Below are 25,659 nucleotides of genomic sequence, written 5' to 3' on the forward strand. Positions count from 1 at the left end.
CAGGAGACACCTGTACAATGGTCTGGCTAACACTACACAAGACTTACATTTGCTGACATCTGTGATGGGCAGGCCTTCCAACACCTCCCTCATCACTACTGGCACAATGTTGTGATTGCTACATTAGAATGTCTGCAGAGAAGCTAGGACCAAAGCATCAAAGATCTGAAAGGGCTCCCATCACAACCTTGACTTAAACATTGTTCATTTGTAAGATCCAGTAGGAATATGCAGGTCCTTCCCCAAGACACTTGAAAGTGAAAGCAGGAGACCTTGGACAGGGAGATCACTGTGACTCTAAAATAATTACTTATACAAGGGCTCTGGAGGATACACTGCCATCTGGTCTCGGAAACACGTGTCTGAATAACTGGTTTTCATAAGAAGACTTTAGTAACATGTATTTGTCCTTGTGCTGGCTGCTATAAACCTCAGAGCCAAATGGGTGGTCCACATTTAACAAATTCACAGAATCTAATACCATGACTTGGCAGCACCTCTGGCTCATCTATGTTCCTCTCATCCTGGTTTTTCACTCTCCTTCTTTCCTAATAAGTCGGAGTAAAATTAAATACCAGCAAAGCATAAGATACATTAGCTAAAAAGAGATCCAGATAGAGTCCTCAGACAGTTCAGGGTGAACAGTCACTACTAAGTGGGTCTGTGCTCACGTCTGTCCGTCTGCACCTCTTTGGGTGTTCCCAAGAGTGAAGCTTGGGAACTCAGGTCTCATATCCTCATATCCTCTAGATGTGGACACAGGGAAAGCATTTACAGAAGCCGAGGCAGGAAGATCACAGGTTAAGGGCGTCCTTGGTCTATGGCATGTGTTCCAGCCCAGCCTGGACAACTTCAAAATACTCCACTTTAAAAGGTAAAAGACAGGGAGGTGCTGGGGACATGGCTCAGTTGTGGAGCTCCTGCCCAGCATGAGTGAGGCCCGAGTTCTCAGTGCTCCTGAATGAAGAACACGGGCAAGACAAGGTCACAAGGAGCCAAGGAGAAGAGTTCAATTTCGGCAATTAGTTCAAGTGGGGATAGGGTTGCAGGACGTAGCACAATATAAATTTTGATTTTTCTGAAATAAGAAATGTCACGACATTTCAACACGAATGTTTAGCCAAGAAAATCCTGCCTTAAAAGGTGAATATAAAAAAAGACAAATGTGTTAATGTATAAAACATGGTTTAGAGGAGAGAAAACAGTGCTTCAGAAACTCATTAGGAAAGTTCTGAAAAACCCGATGGGGCAGTGGTAGAAGAGGCGGGACAGCTATCTTTTGCACAGAACCAGAACGGGATGGAAGCAACATAAACACGAGCAGGTCTTGCTAATTCTGGAGTGTGGTAAATGATTACGCTGGATCTCAAAACTGTACCCATGCATGCTCTGGATACAGGAACAGTAATACAATGAACACGAGGCAACTTTTAACGAACAACGTGGGCCAGGCATGACGATAAATGCTGGGAATAAATGATCCTATTTCCTCCACACAAAATCCTATGCAACAGATGTTGTCTAGTTATCTTCAGTTCGTAGGACAGGAAGAGAATGGATAACTGGTTGGTTCTCGGCCTGGGCCTCTGCCTCTTCAGGCACTGCTGCAATAATGGGGTGCGCCACCGGGCGGCTGTGGACCACCGGGCGGCTGTGGACCACCGGGCGGCTGGGGACCACCGGGCGGCTGGGGACCACCGGGCGGCTGTCACCCCTTCCCTGCAGCGGCGCCCATCAGAGGAAGCAGGGGACCTGGTCAGGGCGGCTCCGGCGAGGACCCGGGCGGGAGCCTCCATTCCTCTGGCATTCTAGAAACCCAGTGTTCCCAGCTGTCGCCGCTCAAGCTAGCTCCACCAGCACCTGGGCGGCCCTGTTGGAAAGCCCGGGAGTTAGCAAACAGCCCCGCGGGGCGCGTGACGGCGGCCCGGGGGCCGCACAGGCGCGGCGGCGCGGCCTCACCCCGTCCAGGAGGAGGATGCGGCCTGCGCACGAGCTGGTGGTGAAGAACTCTTCCCGCGAGTTCAGCAGCTCCACCACCTCGGCCGCGTCCTCGTCCACGCTGCCTTTGCGGCTGAGGTCCGCCCTGCTCAGACTCTGCGCTTTCCATCGGCGGAACTCGGCGCTGTGGTCCATGCGCCAGCGACAGGGAGCCGGCTCCCGGCTTCCGCACCGTCTCCCTGCTCCGTGGGCGCAGCCATATTGCCGCCACGGTGGCCGGAGACGACCAAACTTCTCCACCTGTGCGATCAGCCGACTCCAGACTCCGCCCCCGGAAGGTAGGGGAGGCGTTACGAGGTGGAACCTTGCAGAAGTTGGAAAAGACCGGCCCATCTCTTTTGCCAAGGCACTTCTGGAGCTCAGGAGGTTTTGATTTCTACTCTACAGAAGGGTAAGTCGTTTCTTTCCTTCTCCCTGTCCCGGGACACCAGGACACCAAGCTCCTAGCCCTGTCTGCTGGGAGGCTTTAAAAAAAGAAAGAAAAGAAGCCCACCTCCACCACCACCACCACCACCTCCTCCTCCTCCTCCTCCTCCTCCTCCTCCTCCTCCTCCTCCTCCTCCTCCTCCTCCTCCTCCTCCACCACCACCACCACCACCACCACCACCACCACCACCACCACCACCACCACCACCACCACCACCACCACCACCACCACCACCACCACCACCACCACCACCACCAGGATCTGGACTCTGAGATGTGCACAGCAGAGGGCCGGTGTTTCAGGCGGGGGTGATTCCTGCCGACCTCTGGGTTCTCAACTCCGCAGCTCCAGGCAGAGGACTTTCTGTGCTCTGACCTCTGACCTCCAGTCTGCACGCAGCTGGCGTTGTTAACTTCTTTTAGACTCCGTGGCACCAACCTACCATAGTTCTCAAAAGAAAGAAGAGAGACCGAGACACAGACAGAGGGACAGAGAGGAAAAAAACCTAATACTTTGGTTAACTGCACCTTGCACGTTTACAGTTTCTAGAGGGCCTCAGCCCTATGAGCAGAAAAGACATGTTCATGATTGAAAGGTGCAAAGGTCAGGTGTGGACTGCTTGCCAGCTTCGGGGGAGCCCCCAAAGCCACCACGACTCCCTGCTGGCTCCTGCTCTGGGAATGCAGCACACAGCAGTAAGTCTTCCCACCCTCTCACACTGGAGCTTGGTAATATCTGTGAGAGCAAGACCATGACAACACCACACAGCCTTGAGAATTTTACTGGCCACTTTAATTTTGATCATTTATTTGCATTTCCAAGTTAATAATAAGCCACATGCTCTGATGAGCCTTTCTAGAACAGTGGCAGTACATCTTATAACTACTGGTCTCTTTCTTAGCCTTCACTTAAAAATATCTTCAGAAATTCTTAATTTATTTTATTCTGTTCTTCTTTTTAAGATCTATGTGTTGTGTGTATATAGGCATGTCCACACCATGTCCATACCCAGTGCCCTCAGAGGACAGAAGAGGATGTAGGACCTCTGAGACTGGAGTTAGAGTTGGTTGTGAGTCTGAGCCCCCACGTTGGTGCTGGAGATCCAAATGAAGCCCTCAGCAAGAGGACAATGCTCCATGCTGCTAACCCTAGTCCTAACCTCATTTATTCGTAAAACGGGAGCTTTGTTTTTAATTCTACATAAGGTATCAGTTTTAGTAACTTTTCATTTTTGTGAAGATAATTAAGTGAGTGGAGATTCAAAAACACACACTTTTAGGAAGAGCTGAGTATTATGAGGACGTAAGGATTTTTCAGAGTTGCTATTAGTATAACATGCTGTTTTATTCTTTGTGATTCTCTTTGATAACAGCACCAGTGTTCCAAAGTGAATGATGATAGTGTGGTTGAGTTCAAAGGCAGTGAGTTCAGTCTGGAACTCAATCAGTCCACTGCAGAGGTTCAGTGGGGAATAAGATCAAGAGAAACAGAAGGGTGGTGGCCACTCCTGAAGCATTAGGACCAAGTGGAAGGGGACTTATGGAGGGCCTATCTCCCAGGAGGCCCAGGACAGAGTGAGAAGTCTCTGCCTCCCTTCTTCTTCCTCCTTCCTCCCTCTTTTCTTCCCTCCCTCAAAATGTAAGAAAATGAGTGAATTAGCCACAAGATACAGACCCTGGTTTAGAACAATTTTGATTTTATTATTACCATAGTCTTTTCAGGCTAATAATGATGTCTATTGGAAAGACAGATGTGTTGGAAATAGAAACTGAAAATGGAAAAAGCAGAGTGAGGTAGTACATGTCTAAAACCATTCAAGATGCAGAGGCTGTATGATGGAGAGTTAGAGGCCAGTGTGGGCTACATAGGATGTTCAAGACCAGCCTGGTCCACATAGCTAGATTCTATCTCAAAAAAGTCAAAATCAGGAGGTGGAGCCCAGTTGTAGATGCTTAGCAGGCATAGGGCCCGGGTTCCAGCCACAGCCTAGCAGTGAAAGAAAACAGTTACACAAATGAAACAGTGAGGTGTGTGTGTGTGTGTGTGTGCGTGCGCGTGCGTGCGTGCGTGCGTGCGTGCGTGCGTGCGTGTGTGTGTGTGTGTGTGTGTGTGTGTGTGTGTGTGTGTACAGCTCATAGCAGCCTTTATTTACATTTTCTGGGTTTAGCACGGTACCTCTATTGGAAAGTGTCATCCTTTAAGCAAAACAACATGACCTGGATCAGAAAGCTGTGACTATTTACTTACAAGAGATTCCTCAAGGTCATGATTGATGACTGTTGATGTTCCTTTATAGAAAGGTGAGGTCACTGGACTCTTGTTTGATATCCCAGCCACTCCCCTTCTATACCTGCAGCCCAACTGTATGCAATTCTGCCCTAACTGTGCTTGGCCTCATTGTCCCAGAGGACATTTGGCAGATGGAAGCTTGACTGGAGAGGGTTTCCACCTATCCATCCATGATGGGTGAGACCTCCCAGTGGTGTGGTTGGTTGGAGTCATCTGCAGCCTTGGAAGTGACCCTCACTCACTCTCTGTAAGCCAGCACTGCAGATGTGCTGGAGCCCGAGTCAGGCGTGACTGTTGCTGAGATCCTCTAACAAGGTGGGTGTTTGTTTACATCCCTCCAGGGAGAGAGTTTGCCACACCCACGTTTAATATCGGAAAAACGTGTATGTTGAGTGAACAGTGGACAATGCATACTTGGTGTTAGTGTTTTGCTTGACTTCTTGTCTGGGCTGAATAGAAAACTCTGCATTTGATTTTCTCAGGTTCTGAGTTTTGCATCTCTCTTATTCCTGGTGTTTGTGTGATGTGATTGTTCTTCAAGTTAACAAAAACCTCCTAGGTGGTAGCAGAATCTAACTGTTTGATTTGATTTATTTAAAGAAATTATTAAAAGCCACAATTAAAATTATGGAGATTTAGTTAAAATTTGTTTATTACATCTCTACCAGTTTGGTCTTTCCAGTTACACAGTTTTATTTGCTACTTAGCTTTGCTTTTCTTAGAGTTTATTTTTAACCGGGCTTTTCTTTTAATAATAACAGGAGGGCCGAAAGGTTACCTGGAACTTTGTAATGTATAAACAACTGCATCGTTTTTTTTTTTTTGTTTTGTTTTGTTTTTTTTGTTTTTTGTTTTCTTTTTAGGTTTAAGTTTTCTTTTTCCTTTTGTGACAATGAACTACAGAGGGGCTGTAAGAGATGATTCAGTGGGTAAAGGCACTTGCCACCAACCCTAACCACCTCATTTTGATCCCTGGGACCCACATGGTGGAAGGAGAGAACTGACTCTTGGCTGTTCTCTGACCTACACACTTGTGCCCTGCCATGTGCCCACACCTTCTTTTACACACACACACACACACACACACACACACACACACACACACACACACACACACATATATGTAATAAAAATCTACAGGAAGTCTAATGTTTCCATAACCTGATATATTTCAAAAACGGAATGCTAAAAGGTTAAAGAAAACACAATTCAGTACAATTCAATCTATATAAAGTTAGTAAATGTACAAAATAATTGCATATATTGCTCCTGAATGCATATAAACACATTGGACCATTGCTAGCGTTGAATTTATGGTACTAACCAATTCTTAAAAGTGTGGCCCAGAGGTCATTTGGAGAATGAGTATATTAGGCCTCAATTATCTTTATAATGCTTTAAAAGGCTAACTTGCTAAAGCTAGGCGTAAATGTTTATTCATTGTTTTTCTCCATATGTTTACAGCATAATCTGACTAAAGATCCCTAAACCTAATGTTTGTTCATAAAATTTTTAAGACACCACACCCCAAGCTTATACAAACAAACAAACAAACAAACAACAACTCATCAGATATGGTATCCTGCTATGTTGGTCCAGATGTTTTCATTTGCATGTTGAGTCCCTTGTAGAAGGCACTAAATCCCTAGGGGATGTAGTAGTATGGAGTATTTTGCTTTGTGGCTAAAGGATTTTCAGGATGAAAAGTCCTTAGACATGAGAAGAGATCATTGGCAAGCTCCTGGTTTAAATTGTTGTTTCAAAATTTGTTTGATCTGTCCTCTCTTGTGGGGGAGAAAAAACAGTGATAGCCTAGATATGATATGATAATACATTAATTTTTTCTTGGTGTCTAGATCACCATGGCAACCGGACAGAAGTTGATGAGGGCTGTTCGAGTGTTTGAATTTGGTGGACCAGAAGTGCTGAAACTCCAGTCCAACGTGGCAGTTCCTGTTCCAAAAGGCCGTCAGGTGGGGGTAGTTATTTAAAGTGCAGGCAGTGCTCGCTCAGAGCAGATGCCCAACCATCTGCAAAGGTGCTAGATCAATGCCAGTGCGTGACTCTGTGTGACTCCACTGTGGGAGCCCACGCTGACTCAGTTCCCCAGCCAGTGCTTAACTTTCTGTGTGACTCCACTGTGGGAGCCCACAGCTGACTCAGTTCCCCAGTTTGAATCTGAAGCCTGTTCTGGGTCAATAGAGTTCAAGCTTGTTTGCTCCAGGACCGTGAGAAAGTCCTGATTAGCCTATGGGAAAGAACATACTATCTAAGTTCAGGCTGCTAATGCCAGCCAGAGGTACATCGTGATAGAAAATGAAACCGCCTGCTCCTTGACACGAGGACAGGATTGATAGTGGTTGAATGCCTGTGATGTGCATTGTTCTGCTCTGTCCTTCAAATCTGTATATAAGCTGGCTGTGAAATAAACTCAGGCACTGTCCGGCATTGACTGGCAGACCTCTCGACTCACCCAGCTACCCAATCAACTCATCGTCAGGCTCCGACAAATCCCAACAAAATAATGCACGTGAGAATTACCGAAGTAGGCATTTGAAAAGGAATAACTTCTGGATACCACAGTTTCTAATGTTGAAAATCAGCTTTGTAGTATAGTGATTTGAATTCTAGTATGTAATGTAGTAGTCATGAGAATTCTGAAAAAGTTTTGCTATCATGAACCTCTCTGATTTTTATTTCTCACATGGTGGGAAAGAAATTTCTCTTCTGCATTAATGCTCTGTCATATTGGACTTAAGAGAATTCAGTGGTGGGATTAATTGTCTCTCCTGATTTTTTTATCAATATCCTTTTGACTCAAATTGTATATATTTATTAAGGTACATTCCATACATACACTAGTCTAATATCCTTAGCAAGCCTTAGAAGAAAAAAATTTTTGAGCTTATCCGTAGCTCATCTTTCCAGGTTCACTTCTTATTACCCTCTCAGTAGACTGTAACAACCTTAAGTTTATCCAGTTTCTTCAAGAGATTCTCATTCCGTCATTGTACATATTTCTTCAACCTGAAAAGTACACGGTCCCCATTCCTACAGAATTTCTCCTTACTTTTTAAGGGCTTCTTCTGTAAGACCTCCCTTTACTCTTATAGCAGAGATAGGTACTTACTGTGTTCTGAAGAAAACCACACTTTTCTGCAACATGGGGACTTGAACCTGGGGACTTCAGCGCACTTCTACTGACAGTCTGCACCCCCGTCCACAAACTCAGTGGTTCAGCAACAGAAGATTTTTTTCCTAGTTCCCACAGTGCTGGTGGGGAGCCCTCCTCCACCAGTGACGTGGAGACCCAGGGCTCTTTCCTTGTAGGCTTTGTGGACTTGAGCATGGGGCTCTCATGGAAAGAGAGGTTTTGGGGAGATTTCCCTGGACCAGGCCTGCAAGTGACTCTAAGTACTTTATCTCACTGTCCTGTGGCTCCATCTCAGTCTGGTGGCTCCTCATGTGTGAAGGACGGTGTCTTCGTTACTTTTCTATTGCTGGGAAGAGACACCATGGCCACGGCAACTAATAGAAAGGCAATTACTGGGTCTTACGGTTCCATAGGGTGAGTCCATGGGGCTTCTGTGGTGATAATCTAATTGTACTGAATTATTATTTTGATTGTATGTTAATAAATAAAGTTGTCTGGGAGTCAGAGCTATTAGAGCCATAGCAAGAGTGTGGCGGTGGTGGCACACGCCTTTAATCCCATAGATATCTGTGTGTTCAGGGTCAGAGCTATTAGAGCCATAGCAAGAGTGTGGCGGTGGTGGCACACGCCTTTAATCCCATAAGATCTCTGTGTGTTCAGGGATACAGCCAGCATTGGAGACATATGCCTTTAAGACCTAGGGGGCTGTACATTCAGACAGTGACGAGGCAGTCATGTGTTTGGGTTTACAACCAATGAGAAGGCAGAACAACATACTTTAAAAAAAACGAACCGACAGGAAGTAGGTCTCTTTTCGCGAAGCTGGGACAGCAGGAGGAAGGGTGAGATTTTAGCTCTGAGCTCTGACTTCTCTGCTTTCTCTTTTACATTGTTTCTGTGTTTCTTATTTAATAAGACGGTTGGTTACATCAACAGGCTTCTGTTGCTGTGAGGAAACCATGACGAAAAGTAACTTGGGAAGGAAAGGTTTTATTTCACTCACACTTCCATATAATGACTCATCATTGAAAGCAGTGAGGGCAGGAACTCAAACCGGGCAGGAACCTGAAGGCAGGAGCTGATGCAGAGGCCATGGAGGGGAGCTGCTTACTGGTGTGCTCTTCATAGTTTGCTCAGTCTGGAGCACCCAGGACCTCCAGCCCAAGGGTGGCAGGAAGCACTGGGCTGGGCCCACACCCGGTTGTCACTAATTAAGAAAATAACCTGCTGGCTTTCCTATAGCCCTAACTTGCTGGGGCATTTTCTCAGTTGAGGTCCCCTCCTCTCAGATGACCAGAGCTTGTATCAAGCTGACATAGAACCAGCTAGCACGATTGACTCCTTATCAACTTGACAAACAAACACATCGCTGTTAACTAATATCGTCACAGTTTAAAATATTTCACAGACTTAGGAAGCTCCAGTCTTTACAAATTGAAACACTTTAAAATTCAGTCTCTAAAAGTTCAAAGCCTCTTAACTATGGGCTCTTGTGAAATCACAGTAAGTCAAATGCCTTCTTAGTCCAAGAGGTATAGTCACAATCTGAACAAAGCAAAGCCAGTGTCTTCCACACTCCACAAACCCAGCCAGGTCAGGCTTCACTACAGTAGCCTACTCCCCGGTACCAACTGGTCTTAAGGTTTCTATTACTGTGATGAAACACCATAATCAAATGCAACTTGAGGGGGAGAGGGGTTATTGCACTCACAGTTCCACATCACAGTTCATCATCCAAAGCAGTGAGGGCAGGAACTCAAACTGGGCAGGAACCTGGAGGCAGGAGCTGATGCAGAGACCATGGAGGGGAGCTGCTTACTGGCTTGCTCTATCTGCTTTCTTATAGCACCCAGGACTACCAGGGATGGGCCACCCACAATGGGCTGGGCCCTCCCACATGAGTATTTAAGAAAATACTCTACAGAGTAAGCAGTCTACAGTCACATCATGTGGAAGCCATTTCTCAATTGAGGTTCCCTGCTCTCAGATGACTATAGTGTGTGCCAAGTTGACATAAAAACTAGCTGGCTCACTGGGAAATGATGTTCCTCATACATGTCTAAGAAGAAGAGGAAGTTAAGTCTTATGGATACGTGGAGTTGACTGAAACACACCTCTTTGAGCATCTTGTATTGTTTCATGAAAGTTTTGATTAGTATGTAAGCCAGTCTACCCTGCTTCTTACTGCAGACCTAGAATGCAGGCTTGCTGAAGGCAGGGTCATGCTCTGCCTTGCTTTACTGTCTCAGTTTTTCTAGCTCCATCATTATCCTTACAGCATCGTTGTGAGGCAGTGCCACAGTGCTCTGTGTGAACTGAATTGTATTGTCATCGCAGGTTCTAATCAAAGTCCATGCCTGTGGCATCAACCCAGTAGAGACATATATTCGCTCTGGCACCTACAGTCGGAAACCTGCCTTACCTTTCATTCCAGGCACCGATGTGGCTGGGATCATAGAATCTGTTGGAGAGAGTGTGTCAGCTTTCAAGGTATTCAATTCTTAATTATTTCTATTTTGGGTTAATAGCGTTCCTCTGAAATTAATTCTAACTTTAAAGGCTTTCAAAGGTACCCATTGCACAGTTTCTGCTAGTGGGGGCACTCCTGGTCAAAAAAAGAAAGTATTTCTTATCCAGCAGCCTGCTTGTCTGCACTGTTGGGAATCAGTACTGGGTAATTTCTGTGGCACCATGACTCAATGAGTGAGTGGTGGTCCCTTTAGTCTAATAGAAACTTGTGAGTGAAGAGAACAAATAGGGAGATGACAAATGGCCCAACTCTTGTCATACACAGACAGAAATTTTAAATTTGTTTTCACAAAGTAGAGGAAAGGTTACCTCCTTTGGAGGATAAATAAACCGTGAGCATATGCAGAGTCACTGTGCCGTTTTGGCATTGAGATCAGGCCTATGGTCTTGGTTATTGCTCCTGTTCTGCCTAAAGACATGGCCAGCATGCATAGTGTCTGTGTGGCATGCTTATGCCTACCCTCTTTCCTCCTGTTTTCTTGACCTGCTCAACTTTGCCCCGTATTCACCTACAATGTGTCTAATTGGAGAAACTTAACATGCCCCTGTGCAGGAAGTGGGCAGATTTCCCTAGGTCATTGTGGTGGTTATATAGAAGGCTACAGCGTCTAGCTTAGTAAGTGTTCAGCAGATCTACACTAGCATCCCCCTGTCTCCTTTAATGCTTCTTTTCATAAGTTCCCATTTAGAAAACATGAACAGAGGTTCAGTGTGTCAGTTGTGTTCATGAGATGCTGAGTTGGAGATAGCCGTATGTAAGTGATTATTTCTTACTGTAAGGCTGGCATTGGAAAAGTCTCGTCCATCTTGGCACAATAGGAATGAATCTCTGCTGCAGGCATTGGTTGATCTTTTTCAGAAAGGTGACCGGGTCTTCTGCACCAGCACAGTGTCTGGCGGTTATGCAGAGTTTGCTCTTGCAGCGGATCACACCGTCTACACCCTGCCCGAGACACTGGACTTCAGGCAGGGGGCTGCACTTGGGATCCCGTACTTCACAGCCTGCCGTGCGCTGTTCCACAGGTGAGGTGGCACTGGGATTTCACGGCCAGCCCAAGCAGGCAGCTCTCACCACCTGCTCTCTACCTGTGCTGTGGCTGCTTGTCCTTTCTGGCTGCTAGTCATTTGCCGTTAAGTATTTCTGGGGTCATGACAATCATGGAGGGGACAGGAGTTTGATCATTTTGAGGCAGAATGAGGAAATTAATTCCTTGAATGCAGATTATTTTCTCAAAAACTGGGAATCAGGAGGGAAATGTTAGAAGACCCTGAGGTAAGTGTTTATCTGTGTCTGAGTCACTGTTCTGTTGCTGTGAAGAGACACCATGACTGTGGCAACTGTTATAAAGGAAAGCATTTGATTGAGGGCTTGGTTATGGTTTCAGAGCATTGATTAGTCCAAGGTCATCATAACAAAGAGGACAGCAGCAGACAGGCATGATGCTGGAGAAGGAGCTGAGATTGATACCCTGATCCAGAAGCAGAGAGAGGGAGCCTGGGCCTGGCTTGGGCTTTTGAAATCCCAGAATCCACCCCCAGTGATACACCTCCTCCAACAAGGCCACATCTCCTAATCCTACTAATTTCGTCAGATGGCACCACTCCCTGGGGACCAAGCGTTCAAATACTTGAGCCAATGGGGGCCATTCTCATTCAGACCACCACGGTCTTAGTGACTTTCTATTGCTGTGATATGACGCCACGACCAAGGCAACTTATAGGAGAAAGAGCATATTGGGCCTCAGAGTTTGAAAGGGTGAATCTATGACCATTGCAGTGGAAACACAGCAGCAGCAGACGGGCATGGCCCTGGAGCATTAGCTGAGAGCTTGTGTCTGATCCACAACTACAAGGTGGGATTGGGGTGGACTTTCTAAACCTCAAAACCCACCCTCAGCGACAAACCTTCTTCAACAAAACCACACCTCCGAATCCTTCCCAAACAGTCCCACCAACTGGGGACCAGTTATTCAAATGCATGAGCCTATGTGGGCCATTCTCATTGAAACTGCCACTGTGTTGGGAGATGTTTTTGTTTATTTAATTTTTTGAAGCATCAGCCAGACATGTCCCTGTTTAGAACCAAAAGGGGATGTAGTGGGAGAGGAGAGGTAAACCCTGCAAGAGAAGATGGCAAGGACCCAACAGGAGACAGGCTTCGGGTTTCATGAGGAAAACCCACCCATGAGACCTAGAAGAAAAGATGTAACTATGGAAACCTTTGCAGGTAGGAGGCAGGATGTTGAAGGCGCTTCTATGCATTGGAGAATCAGTGCTGAGGGTACAAAAGTTCAGGGCCATGGGATTTTCTCCTACATTTGTTGTACATTGTCTTAGTTTGGGTTTTTATTGCTGTGAAGAGACATCATGACCATGGCAACTCATAAAGAAAACATTCAATAGGGTGGCTCACTTACAGTTTCAGAGGTTCAGTCCATCATCATCATGGCGGGGAGCAAGGCAGCTTGAAGGCAGATGTGGAGCTGGGGCTGAGAGTGTTACATCTTACGGGCAACAGGAAGTTATCTCACTGTCACTCTGAGTGAAGCTTGAGTAAAAAAAACCTCAAAGCCCACCTCCACAGTGACACACTTCCTAAACAAGACCACGCCTGCTAATAGTGCCACTCCCTTTGGGGACCATTTTCTTCAAGCCACCGCATACATTTGGCGAATATTTCAAGGGAGTCAAGTTTTCTGATTAATCCAAAGCTCTTAGGTGGTGAGATGAAGTCAGGCAAAGGTAACAGGAGCTCTGAAGAGAAGGAGTGGCCAACAGCGGTGACTGCTGCAGCCGTGGGCCCTGGTGTCTGGCACTTCTCTGGTTGTTCCTGTTGAACATGGAAGAGAACGGATGAAAGTTAGGGATCGTAGGACACAGGTGCTGGATATTCTTCATGAAGGTTGGAATCCAGAACACAGCTGGGCTGGGGTTGAGTAAGCGTCATAAGAGTGAACAAGTTGACAGCATGTTTACACAGTTTGAACCCCAGGGGACGGGGCGATGACCATCAGAAACAAAATGAACCAGGGACATTTGTGCGTGCTTGGGTGCTACTCTATATATCTGTATGCACACATACCTTCTCAAATCAACTAGACATGTACAATTGATTCATGATTTTAAAGACTTGGCTCCAAAATCGTAGAGGTTTATGAGGACTGAAATTTGGTGGAGGAGGCAGCAGGATGGAGAGCTGGGGTGGCTGCAGTCTGAGCCTCAGAGTCTGCTAGCACAGTGCTTAGGAGACATTGTCTGTGTTCTGTGCAGGTCCTCACCTGACGGCATGGGGTCCACCCACACTGGAAAGCGATGAAACTGTCAATTAATTGTTAATTTTGTACAAAAACAAAATATCAACAAAAATGCTCTTTTAGGAACATCCAGAATGATACTTGAGAAAATCTGAAGTGTTTTCCCAGTCACATAGTTATACAACGTTAACCACCATGGCTGCATGCAGGGCAGCATGGCAGAGCCATGGAAGTGAGGGAGGAGGTCCATGCAGAGGAGAGGGGGTGAGGGAGGAGGTCCATGCAGAGGAGAGGGTGTGAGGGAGGAGGTCCATGCAGAGGAGAGGGTGTGAGGGAGGAGGTCCATGCAGAGGAGAGGGTGTGAGGGAGGAGGTCCATGCAGAGGAGAGGGGGTGAGGGAGAAGTACATGCAGAGGAGAGGGTGTGAGGGAGAAGGTCCATGCAGAGGAGAGGGTGTGAGGGAGGAGGTCCATGCAGAGGAGAGGGGGTGAGGGAGGAGGTCCATGCAGAGGAGAGGGGGTGAGGGAGGAGGTCCATGCAGAGGAGAGGGGGTGAGGGAGGAGGTCCATGCAGAGGAGAGGGGGTGAGGAAGGAGGTCCATGCAGAGGAGAGGGTGTGAGGGAGGAAGTCCATGCAGAGGAGAGGGTGTGAGGGAGGAAGTCCATGCAGAGGAGAGGGGGTGAGGGAGGAGGTCCATGCAGAGGAGAGGGGGTGAGGGAGGAGGTCCATGCAGAGGAGAGGTTGTGAGGAAGGAGGTCCATGCAGAGGAGAGGGTGTGAGGGAGGAGGTCCATGCAGAGGAGAGGGGGTGAGGGAGGAGGTCCATGCAGAGGAGAGGGGGTGAGGGAGAAGGTCCATGCAGAGGAGAGGTGTGAGGGAGAAGGTCCATGCAGAGGAGAGGAGGTGAGGGAGGAGGTCCATGCAGAGGAGAGGGGGTGAGGGAGGAGGTCCATGCAGAGGAGAGGGTGTGAGGGAGGAGGTCCATGCAGAGGAGAGGGTGTGAGGGAGGAGGTCCATGCAGAGGAGAGGGGGTGAGGGAGAAGGTCCATGCAGAGGAGAGGGTGTGAGGGAGGAGGTCCATGCAGAGGAGAGGATGTGAGGGAGGAGGTCCATGCAGAGGAGAGGGGGTGAGGGAGAAGGTCCATGCAGAGGAGAGGGTGTGAGGGAGATTGTTTTTCTTTTAATCTAGGCCTTGAGATTTGGGAAAATGCATTCTTCACGTTTGAGGGATTTTCTAAGGTTTCCAAGGCATGTTTTATCTCTCAGTGTGTATTGTTAGTAATCTTATTCCCCTACATTTGTACATCAAGGTATCAGAGTTTTTGATATTTATATCTCAGTTTATCATTTAAACTCTCTTTCTCTCTGTCTTCACTTCCCTGTCTATAAACAAGAGTGAGGGAGGCTTCAGTGATTGCCATGGGTAAGCCGTGAGCAGGGACTCAGGGCTATATGTTCCCGTTCTAGAATGAACAGGGTCTCCAGAAAGGGGCCCTCGATCCGTGAGTGGCCCTATCTCCCAGAGTTAGCTGGGTGATAAGGGTGTTGTGGTGACCTGAGGGCTCATGTGTTTGAACAGTGAAGCACTCCCCAGTGATTGACAGGACGAGGGAATGGGGCACAGGTGCAAAGCCTGGGGGGCACTTTACAGGGCCCTGGGGACCTTGGTGACCCAGCACCGCCTTTCTCAGGACTCTCAGATCTGATGTTCAGAGGTGTGGAGGGACAGTTTCTTGGCACTGCAAGAAGCAGTTACCTGCTATTACCTGGGTAACCCTGGACCACAGGATAAAGACTGAGGTGCGGAAAACTTGTTGGGGACACTCTCAGTGGGGTCACATTGTAGCTAGAGTTTTCCTGCCTGGCCCACAGTCAGGACAAATCTCTGTCACCCGCCAGTCCCACAGCCGCTCAGACCCAACCAAGTAAACACAGAGACTTATATTGCTTACAAACTGTATGGCCATGGCAGGCTTCTTGCTAACTGTTCTTATAACTTAAATTAATCCATTTCCATAAATCTATACCCTGCCACATGGCTCGTGGCTTACCGGCATCTTCATATGCTGCTTGTCATGGTGGTGACTGGCAGTGTCTCTCCCCTCCTTCCTGTTCTCAATTCTTCTCTCTGTTAGTCCCACCTATACTTCCTGTCTGGCCACTGGCCAATCAGTGTTTTATTTATTGACCAATCAGAGCACATACAGACCATCCCACAGCAACACATGAACATGAGGGACTCCGATTTTTCTAGTTCAGAAGTTCCACCAACATAGGAGGACTGTAGCCTAAGAACTGAAGTGTGATTTCTACATCCATCATGGACAGAGGCAGGTAACAGGTACCCAGTGGCATCCCCTGGGTGGGTACTGCATGGAAGGCTTATGTTCACTGTGGCTCTGGGAACCATCCTTTGAGCCTTGGGATTAGAGGATATGTGATTCCATGTGAGGATGCAGTAGCTCGTTGGGTGCTAGCTGAAGCAAGAGTAGAAGCTCCTCGAGGATGATGGAAAACAGCAGCTCTTGGTCAGCTTAGGAGAGAGTAACGCCCCTCTGCTTTGTTCTGCAGTGCCCGTGCGCAAGCTGGGGAAAGCGTCTTGGTTCATGGGGCCAGTGGAGGAGTAAGTATCTATAGTTTTAAGTCTATGTTTAAGTGAGATTGTTGTTATGGGTCTCACCTAATAGTTCTTGAAATCTCTTTACCTTTTTACTTTTTAAATTTTAAAAAGTTATTCTTTGAAAATTTCATACATGCATTCAGTGTATTTGATCCCCTCCCCCATTCCCGCCAAACATGTCCTTTCCAACTTCACATCCTCTTCTTCTGCCTTTAAAGTAACCCATTGGGTCCAAGTCAGTGATGCCTAGATGAGAAGCCATCTGCAGGTGCACAGTGGGCCCAGGAGGACCACACCCCTGCAGAAAATTGCCCCTTCCTGCCCCAGCCGTTGTCACTGCCAGTAGCTTCCCAGCTAGGACAGGGCCTTGTGCATCCCTCCTCTGTCCTTGCTGGGATGCTGACATTGTACAGAGTAGTTGTTTTGAAGAGCCAGTTTGTAGTTATGCTCCCCTCCCCTGCCTTTAGTGCCATGAAACGTCCTGAGAAGCGGTCCCTGAGTGGAATTCATGGCTGATGCTGTAGCATTTCTTGCTTGATAAATTCAGCAGAACACCTCATATGCTGGGGGTCATTCCCGGCTGTGGATGGGTCCTGCGGAGGGTGTAAGGAGTTGGTGGGAGAAGGAAGTGAGCCAGGCCATGGTGGTCGGGAGAATCTTGCAGCCTGACTGACTAGCAGCCAGAGTGTTTATTTATACAGAATTTAGTTAGCAGGGATGCATTCATGATGTTCCAAAACATAGATCATATCATTTTTGGTTTTGGACATGTGTTTCACTTCCTTTTGCTCATCTTTTTGTCATCATTAATAAACTATGACAGAACAGAGTTATCATTTCCAATCACTTTCCCTCAAGTTTTGACATCATTAAGAAACAGAGTTATCATTCTTACTCATTAACCCCATAACCCAATTTTTGAGAATCTAGAGGCATATGACAGCCTGTGCTCAGGCTGATTGTTTTGGTTGCTTCAAGGACACTAGACCAAAACAAAATCTTCAACCATCTTGGGCATTTTGCCATGTCTCAAGCAATGTATTATTAACCCTTAGTGGTCAGAGTGCCCAAGAAAAATCCTCAGGCTAATGCTACTGCAGTTATTATTCAAATCCTGACATAATACAATCAATGTTCACATTTATATCTTTATAGAATTTGTCTAAACATCTAATCCTGGCATTCTGTTGTTCCTTGGTCATATGACATTCCAGTGGCTCCACATGAGCTAACTTCTAAGAGAGGGAGGTCCTAACATCTCATACTTTTATCATCTTTCCACTCCATACTTTGCTCATCAATATGTCTCTATATAGGGCAGAGTTGTATGCCACGTAATTGTCTGAGTGTACAGTGGGAAGAGCCTTGTAATCTGAACTGTGGACAATTCCTCTAGCCCACCGAATCTTGGTGGCCTTTTTAATTTTACTTTGTTTTAAATATCTTGTTTGAGTGTAAGTGCAGGGAGAGATGTTTCAAGAATGTCTCATAGCCTCATGAAGAGATCTCTGGCTTCTTCCTTATGTGTCACAACCTCTAAGGCATAAGGAAGACCTTCAGGTAGATAATGATATCTCCCTCAAAGTGTGTGTGTGTGTGGGGGGGGGGTAGTATGTTCAGGACTTTCCTGGATAATCTTAGAAGCAGCATTCCTGGGAGAAGGCATAAATGATTCATAAGGAATCTTTTATCAATTCAACATCCCCAAATTGTACAAATATTAAAAAGTGCCCTGTCGCAGGAATCTTAAAGAGTCTTCTTAATAAAACAAACCTGTAGCCAGGTATTGGAGTGAAGCTGGAAGATCAGAGATACAGAGCAGGCCACAGCTAACCTCACCTGGCCAACTTCTCAGCTGGTCTTGTTTCCTCAGACTGGATGCTTCTGTGTCCTCATCCCAATGGCTCTCAGCTGAACTGCTGCTTGAAAGCCTGAAGCTTAACCAGCTAAAAGCTTAACCAGCCAAATGCTTTTAGTTTCTGGTCCTCACGCCTTATATACCTTTCTGCTTTCTACCACCACTTCCTGGGATTAAAGGCATGTGTCACCATGCCTGGCCATTTCCAATGTGGCCTTGAACTCACAGAGATCCAGAGGGATTTCTGCCTCTGGAATGCTAGGATTAAAGGTGTGAGTGCCACCATTTTCTAGCCCTTGTATTTAGTGACTGTTCTGTCTCTGACCCCAGGTAAGTTTATTAGGGTGCACAATATTTTAGGGAACACAATACCACCACAGTGCCCCAAGTATGTAACAGGTGGAGATGAAAACCAAAGGTGGCATGGCAGCCATCATGTGGCTCAGCTCTGCTGGATCTTTGTCAAGCAGCTGTGCTGGCTTTGTGACTTCTGCCATTCCATTCAGATATGGCTGTGCCACTCAACAAAATTGTTGTGGTGGGTTTTCCAGCCATGTGGGGCGTGCACCAAGACTGACCTGCCTTTGCCTCCGGGTGGCGTTTCTCATTGTTCTTCGAATTATGTGACATTTTAAGCTGTTCAAAGGTTACCAGTAGTTGTTGCATATTCCCTTAGAAAACAAAATGAGGCTCATTAAACCTCTAGGGCAGTGTGGTCAGCTTCTCTTCTGTCCAGTCCTCTCTGCCAACACACACACACACACACACACACACACACACACACACACACACACACACACACACACACACACTGTGCTGACATCCAAGGAGTGCTTGGTAGATAGCTGTGTCCTCAACACCACAGGCCGAGGCTGAAGATGTTAAGGATTAGTGGGGAAAGGATTCAGAACTTAGTACCTAAGCCTCTTTAGGCAATCACTAAGTATAGCACTGTTAGACTCCTCCTCAGAAATATTACTGCAGTCTGCCTCCAAGGAGCATGGCAGGAAAGGTCGAGGCATGCATTTGAATTTGATACTCCAGCACAGGGAGGCTTTGGAAATGTTGGAGACAACAGTTCACGTTTTTAAAACCCAGGGCCCAGGGCACGAAGGCTCAGCTTCAGGGGACTTGTCAGCTCTCAGTACTGGGTGTTCTGGGAGGAAGAGGGAAGGAGTCACTCTTGGGCACAGCATGCCCCATGTAATGATGGTGGTGCCCTGACAGTATGACTCTGCCTCTAAAAGTGCCAGGTAACTCAAAAGTCAGGCCACTTTGTGTCTCTTTAGAGATGAACTTCCTTGTTTCATATCCAGCTTCTGACTCAAAGAAGTCAATCCTGGAGGATTTCACGGATCAGACTGTTTATCAAAAAGTCCAAGGTGTCTCTGAGAAAACACAACCGCTGAACTCACTGTTTACCACCACCAAAGGCTGGTTTTGCATAAGGTTTAAATTTAACCCAACAACCAAAGGTTTGAAAAGCACATGAGTTTATTTAAATTACTATGGCTTTCTGAGAGCCTGGCGCTCTGTAGAGAAGAGAGATTTTGGTACAGTGGAGAGAGAGGAGTTTAAAGGAAATCTCTTTATTCCCTCACCCTCCTGTAGAAAGCCCTGTCGCTTCAGAGAGATTGGTTTGCTTTTTGAAAAGATAAAATCCAAACTGTTGGTTTTCGGAGCTGACTGAGCCTGCTAAATCCTGGCTGGCTGGGCCCGGCTGGCGGCTGGAGTGGGAAGCACCTGATCCCCCTGCCCTATCTGAGGGAGACAGCACTGGCTTTTGCCTGGCTTCTGTTTGTACTTTCTGTTCTCATTTAACTCACACTTCTGCAGGATTATGTTGTGGGTTTAAAGTGATGTGGATTTGCGAACACAGCCATTGTCCTAGTATGTGGGAGTGCCTCTTTTAGTGGTAGCAAAGTAAGTTGGAGAAAAATAAAAATAGCTGGCAGATAATGGCACATAATCTCTTGGAAAAATATTGTGAGTCTAATTGTTGGCAAGAAAATAACAGCCAGAGCCATTCAGAAGACTACTGGGTGGCCCTTCAAAGGAGAGCATTACATGATAGGTTTGCAATAAATCTGTACTTTAAAAATGTGATTTTACTAGAGTCATAGTGTCAACAGAAAATTTAAGTCATCGGAGTGGAGTGCGATGATCTTGTAGTGCAGCGTTTCACCTAATGGCCTCCTGTCCTCTTCATCAGATGGGGTCCCTCATACTTGTTTTGGTTAGAGTCTAGAAACCCCATAGCCTGACTTGCATCGCCTCATGGACCTTACAGTCTCTAAGCCTATTGTAGCCTGGGAGGCTGGAACTGCTCCTGCTCAAGTGAGTTTCTCTCATTTCTCATTGTAATTATTTTTCCTTTCTTGCCAATCCCGTTGGCCTTCCAGATCGTAGCTTCTTCATTTTTTAATTGAGTTTTTTACATTTATTGATTTGTGTGTCTGTGCATGCTCTTGGTGGTCAGAGGACAACTTGCCCGAGTTGGTTCTCCACTTCTACCACATGGTTTCTGACTTGGCTCGGTGGAAAGCCGTCTAACCTATTGATCTGGTGTCAGCATGGATCAAATTATTTCGTCTTTGAATTGTATTGTGTTGGAATCTATGGTTTTAATAAGATGGTGTGATATGGGAGGGAATACACTCATTTTTGGCCTCTACATGCACACATATACTCACAAAGAAGGCTTGATTTTAAAAATTGCTATTGAATTGCTGCCTTGAGTTTCATTAAAAAATAGTTCAATAAATTGTGACCTGGGAGTAGGGAAGAATTTTCAACAATTTCTGAAGTGGGCCTAAACATGTCTGCCACTTTTGTACTACATATATTTATGTGAAGTGTCATTCTTACACTTGACAATTATAAAGTCAGAATAATGGGTCAAACTCTGAGAGGTGTGACTTGTGTGTCTGTTTCATGTGTCCATATGCCTAAGGTTTTGTAAAAGGAGTCCTGAGTGGAAAATGCTGAGGAAGCCCTGGTCTGTGTATGAAACACTGATTGTTAACAGAAAATGACAGCCTAACAAGTGGCTCATGTTGAAAATCCTAACACTTGGGAGGCTAAGGCAGAGACTCACTGTGATTTTAGACCAGCTGGGTATGTAGTGAGTTTCTCAAAAGAAAAGAGAAATGGGGTGCTGGAGAAATGGCTCAGAGGTTAAGAGCAGTGCCTGCTCTTCCAAAGGATCCAGGTTCAATTCCCAGCACCCACATGACAGCTCACAACTGTCTATATAACTCAAAGATCTGACAACCCCACACAGATATATATATGTAGGCAAAACATCAATGCACATAAAATAAAAATGAATAAATGATTAAAAAAAGAAAAAAGAAATGGCTGAATATCTTCTTTTCAAGCAATAAGTGCTTTTCTAAATTTGACTTTGAATAAAACTGGGGATTTAAAACCTTATGATAAATCACAGTTAGGAAGGGTTTTATTCTATGAAAAATGAGAGTAAATGAATGCAGTTGGAGATCCCAAGCTCTGCTCTAGATCAGCAGTACCCAGTGGGGTGATTTCACATCACTCCACTTCCTTACAGCGGATTCACCAGGGTCTTAGAGGGTCTGCCTGCCAGTGTGGGCAGACAAGTCTAGGGTACAGCTGTGAGCACGTCTGGAGAGCTTAGATTCTCCAGGGAGTGCCTTGTTTCTCAATATTGTCCAGAGCCTTTACCGTGCCCTGGACCTTGGCTGTTGACTCTGTCTGCACTGGGTCATGTGATCCCTCCCTGAGCCATGTCATCCCTCTTTCTCCCCTTTGACCATCCCAAGCATGTCCCTGCTCTATCCATTCAACCAGCCCGCCCTTTACCGTCTGCAATTGGCCGGTGTGTGACTGGCTTTCCTCCCGTCCCGCACCTCCCTTCCGGGCCTCCTTTCTTCCAAGTCCCCTTTCCTGAGGACCTAGACAGCCCCTCTCCACATCTCTAACCCAGGTTGTTATTTCCTCTAGTACTTTCTGCTCACTTCACTGTCTTGACTGACTTGTTTGTTCATTTACTATCTTCCCTTGTCTTTAGAATGTAATTTTTTTACATTAAGTGCATGGGCAGCACAAGACAGGCACTCAGTAAATGAGCCTATGAAGCTGTGTCTCTGACTTAAATGGTAGAGACCTTATGCTTGTTACAAGACTGTCGTGTTTAGTTGGTTAGATATAGTTAAGCAGCAGTGTTGAAATTATCGTTAAAGCCTGCACCTCCTGCACAAGGCAGGTATTAGCAGGTGTTCTGATGCAGTGGTTAATGGTTTACTTTGTGCAGTCAGATTCCACCTTGTTCTGCTGTGTGAGATTTGGACAAAGTTGGTGTATTTAGAGCTTGCCCGTTCCTGTAGATGCAACAGTCTTATTAAATAAGAAACACAGAGCCAAATGCAGAGTTAAAAGCCCAAGATGTCAGAGCAGGAGCTAAGAGCTGAGACTTAAAACCTCCTCCTTACGCTTCCTGCTGCTGCTGTCCTTCCCCTCAGCAAGAGACCTACTTCCTGTGTGTCTATCTTTTTATTGACTTTCTGTTCTGCCTTCTCATTGTTTGTAAATCCAACCACATGACCTCCTCATCACTGCCTGTCTATACAGACCTCCAGGTCTTCTATGGTTGGTATTGAGATTAAAGGCGTGTGGCTCCATGCTGGCTGTATCCTTGAACACGCAGAGATCTTCTACCTGTCATGTGATCGGGATTAAAGGTGTGCACCACCACTGCCCGGCTTCTGCTATGGCTTGCTATTAGCTCTGACCCCCAGGCAACTTTATTTATTAACATACAAATAAAATCACATTTCAGTACAAATAAAATATCACCATACATTCCTTATCAGCATAATACAGATAGAGGTGATGAAGACCTCACTGAGCACTGTGAAGATAAGTTGAGCACAGTGTAGGGAGAACTTAGCGTGTCACCAGAATGGTATGAATATGAACTCAAAGCTGGTTTTCTTCTGACCTTCAGGATAGATTATAACTAGGACAGTGGTTCTCGAACTTCGTAATGCTGTGACACCTTAATACAGTTCCTCAGGTTGTGGTGACCCCAACCATAAAGTTATTTCTTTGCTACTTCATAGCTGTAATATTGCTACTGTTATGAATCATAATGTAAGTATCTGATATACAGCCCTGTGAAAGGGTTGCTCAACTTCCAGGTTGAGAAACACTGCTCTAGAAGGATCTGTAGTTCCCTGTTGGCATAGAAGGCTTTTCAGGAATGCAGAGACTGTGTAATGTCGGGCTTATATTTTGTTTTTCAGGTTGGAATAGCTGCGTGCCAGATTGCCAGAGCTCATGGCTTAAAAGTTTTGGGCACAGCTGGTTCTGAGGAAGGAAAAAAGCTTGTTCTGCAAAATGGAGCTCATGAAGTGTTTGATCACAAAGAAGTTAATTATATTGATAAAATCAAGGTAAAGTTTTCTACAGTTTTAAAAAGTCAAACATCACTGCTTGAAAATTTACTCATTTTAAAAACAAGTTATTTTAACTACTACTCTTAATGAATAAATAAGACTTTGCTTAATAAATAAGATTGCTTCCATTTTCAGATCTCTGTGTTTTAATTGATTTAAAAGGCACAGACATCTAGTTTTTCAACCTTTGCAGTCAGGTTTTCATTGTGCATGCGTATTAAATGAGGTGGAGCTTTTCTGATGGCTCAAAAACTTGAAAGGTCACATTGTAAGTAAAGCTCACAGCTAGCTCCACGATGCTCTTATGGCAGCGGTTATCATGTGAAATTCCCACTGCAGTTGAGATTCCCAGGAGTACACAGCAGATGCATCTGTCCGGAAAATATGCTGCTTGTTAACGGGGTCCTTGGGGAGGAATAATCACTGTCCCCCCCACCATGTGAGGAGCATTCAGGTAATAGTGGCGTACAACCCAGTTCATACAGGCTCTTCTCTGTTTTGCCTGGCCAGCGCTCTGCCACTGCCTTCTATTCCCAATCCTCACCTCAACCCTCAAGTCCCTGTTTGTTAACTGCTAATAACTAACTCAAGACTGACTCCTTGCTCACCCTCACAAGCACTTTAAGTTAGGAGAATGAGAATTTCCCGCACTGAGTGCTTTAGAGAGGTCATTACCCAAGAGGAAGAATGTGTGTGGGGGTCTCTTTCCACCCTACCGCCTTGCCAAAACACACCAGTCAAGGCTCTCCTTTGTGCCTTGTACGGGGGAGCTGGCACCCCGTGCTGACTCCTGGATGTTTACAGAGGTTATGGGGGCCTGGCTCCCGGGTGAGCTGGCTCCTTGTCTGTCCAGAGTCTGAGGTCTTGACTCCTTCACCTGCCCTGTGGCTTCTCTGTTTCTCATGTTCCCAGACATGTCCAGGCCTCTCCCTCCCCTCTGCTCCCTTTCCCCTCCTCTCCCCTTCTCTCTCCAGATCCTTTACTGCCTAACGTCTGGAAACACAGTGGACTCACTGCTCCCTCTCTCCTTCCCTTCCTCCTCCCTCCCCCTCCCTCCTCCCTCCTCCCCCTCCTTCCTCCTCACTCCTTCCGTCCCATTGCAGTTCTATGTTTGTGTAATTGAACATCTACCAGGCTGCTTTTCAGGGGTCAGAGGTGAGGCCTTGTGACTAGGCTGGTCTTCATCCTCGGGAGTGAGACCTTGACTCCATCTCCTTGAACCTGGCTGTCTTCCTGCACACTGGCATCACGTTAACCTCCTTCCTCTCCATGTTATTACACACTGTGTGTCTGTGCGTCTGTGTGTCTGTGTGTGTGTGTGTGTGTGTGTGTGTCTGTGTGCCTGTGCGTCTGTGTGTCTGTGTGTCTGTGTGTCTGTGTGCCCTCTGTTGCCTCTTGGACCTGAGTTTCATTCCTGTGTGCCGCCGGCCTGGCAGTCTTCGGCATACATGTACCAGGCAGGAACCAATCTCAGTGTTTATGCTCATTTTAAATCATCTTCTCCCTGCTGCTCTCCACGGTGCCCACGTTACTCTGCCAGCTTCACCCCTGCAAGGGTCTCTCAAGTCCTTGCCACTGCTACTTAAGCCTCTGTTTCCCCAGCCTGACGAGTCTGTAACTGCCCTCGAGCCCCTTTATCTTCTACGGTTCCCAGAGAATTTTGTCCCTTTAAGTGTATCAAGAAAAACTAGAATGGATCTCTCTTCAAATAGGAATTCTGACTTCCTGCCTCTTACTGAGTTTCTAATACTTAAAACATTGAATTAATGAACACCTGGAAAATAAAACCAAATACTTAGTCTTTCACTTAAGGCACTGTTCAGCATGTTGTCAGCTGTAACAGTTTGAATTTTTCTCTCCCACAATGCTGTGGCTGAGGAAGAATTCCCCAAAGGCCCTGTGTGTAGATTTTCCTCATCTCCCTTGTGTTTAGGAGACCCCTTTTCATCCTCTGGGTCATTTCCTCTGAGGAACTTTCCTTGACCAGTGTAGGCAATTAAACTTTAACTCTTTCCTCCTGTAACTCATGGCCTACGTCTGTAACACAGCACTCAGGCCTTCCGTGAAATCTGTGCTTGTGGTGGTTTCCACCCAGA

General features: G+C 46.2%; 2 protein-coding genes across 4 annotated transcripts in view; one reads left to right on the top strand and one right to left on the bottom strand.

Moving 5' to 3' along the window:
- The window catches only part of Tyw3 (tRNA-yW synthesizing protein 3 homolog), a 17,432-nt gene extending 15,101 nt beyond the window's left edge, over positions 1-2,331 (bottom strand). For both annotated transcript variants that reach the window (XM_006974911.3, XM_042280183.2), the window contains exon 1: positions 1,960-2,331. In XM_006974911.3, the coding sequence (XP_006974973.2) occupies positions 1,960-2,331 (372 nt within the window). The remainder of the gene's footprint in view (positions 1-1,959) is intronic.
- Cryz (crystallin zeta) overlaps positions 2,257-25,659 on the top strand; it is a 27,255-nt gene continuing 3,852 nt past the window's right edge. Inside the window, exons 1-7 of one of the 2 annotated variants that reach the window (XM_042280182.2) lie at positions 2,320-2,389; positions 4,832-5,029; positions 6,571-6,687; positions 10,206-10,358; positions 11,257-11,420; positions 16,222-16,273; positions 23,411-23,560. In XM_042280182.2, the coding sequence (XP_042136116.1) occupies positions 6,577-6,687; positions 10,206-10,358; positions 11,257-11,420; positions 16,222-16,273; positions 23,411-23,560 (630 nt within the window). In that variant the 5' untranslated portion in view covers positions 2,320-2,389; positions 4,832-5,029; positions 6,571-6,576. Of the gene's footprint in view, positions 2,390-4,831; positions 5,030-6,570; positions 6,688-10,205; positions 10,359-11,256; positions 11,421-16,221; positions 16,274-23,410; positions 23,561-25,659 lie in introns of both variants that reach the window. The other variant, XM_042280180.2, reaches the window with a different exon arrangement.

Source organism: Peromyscus maniculatus, chromosome 6, assembly GCF_049852395.1.
Source record: "Peromyscus maniculatus bairdii isolate BWxNUB_F1_BW_parent chromosome 6, HU_Pman_BW_mat_3.1, whole genome shotgun sequence".
Classification (NCBI taxonomy): Eukaryota; Metazoa; Chordata; class Mammalia; order Rodentia; family Cricetidae; genus Peromyscus; species Peromyscus maniculatus.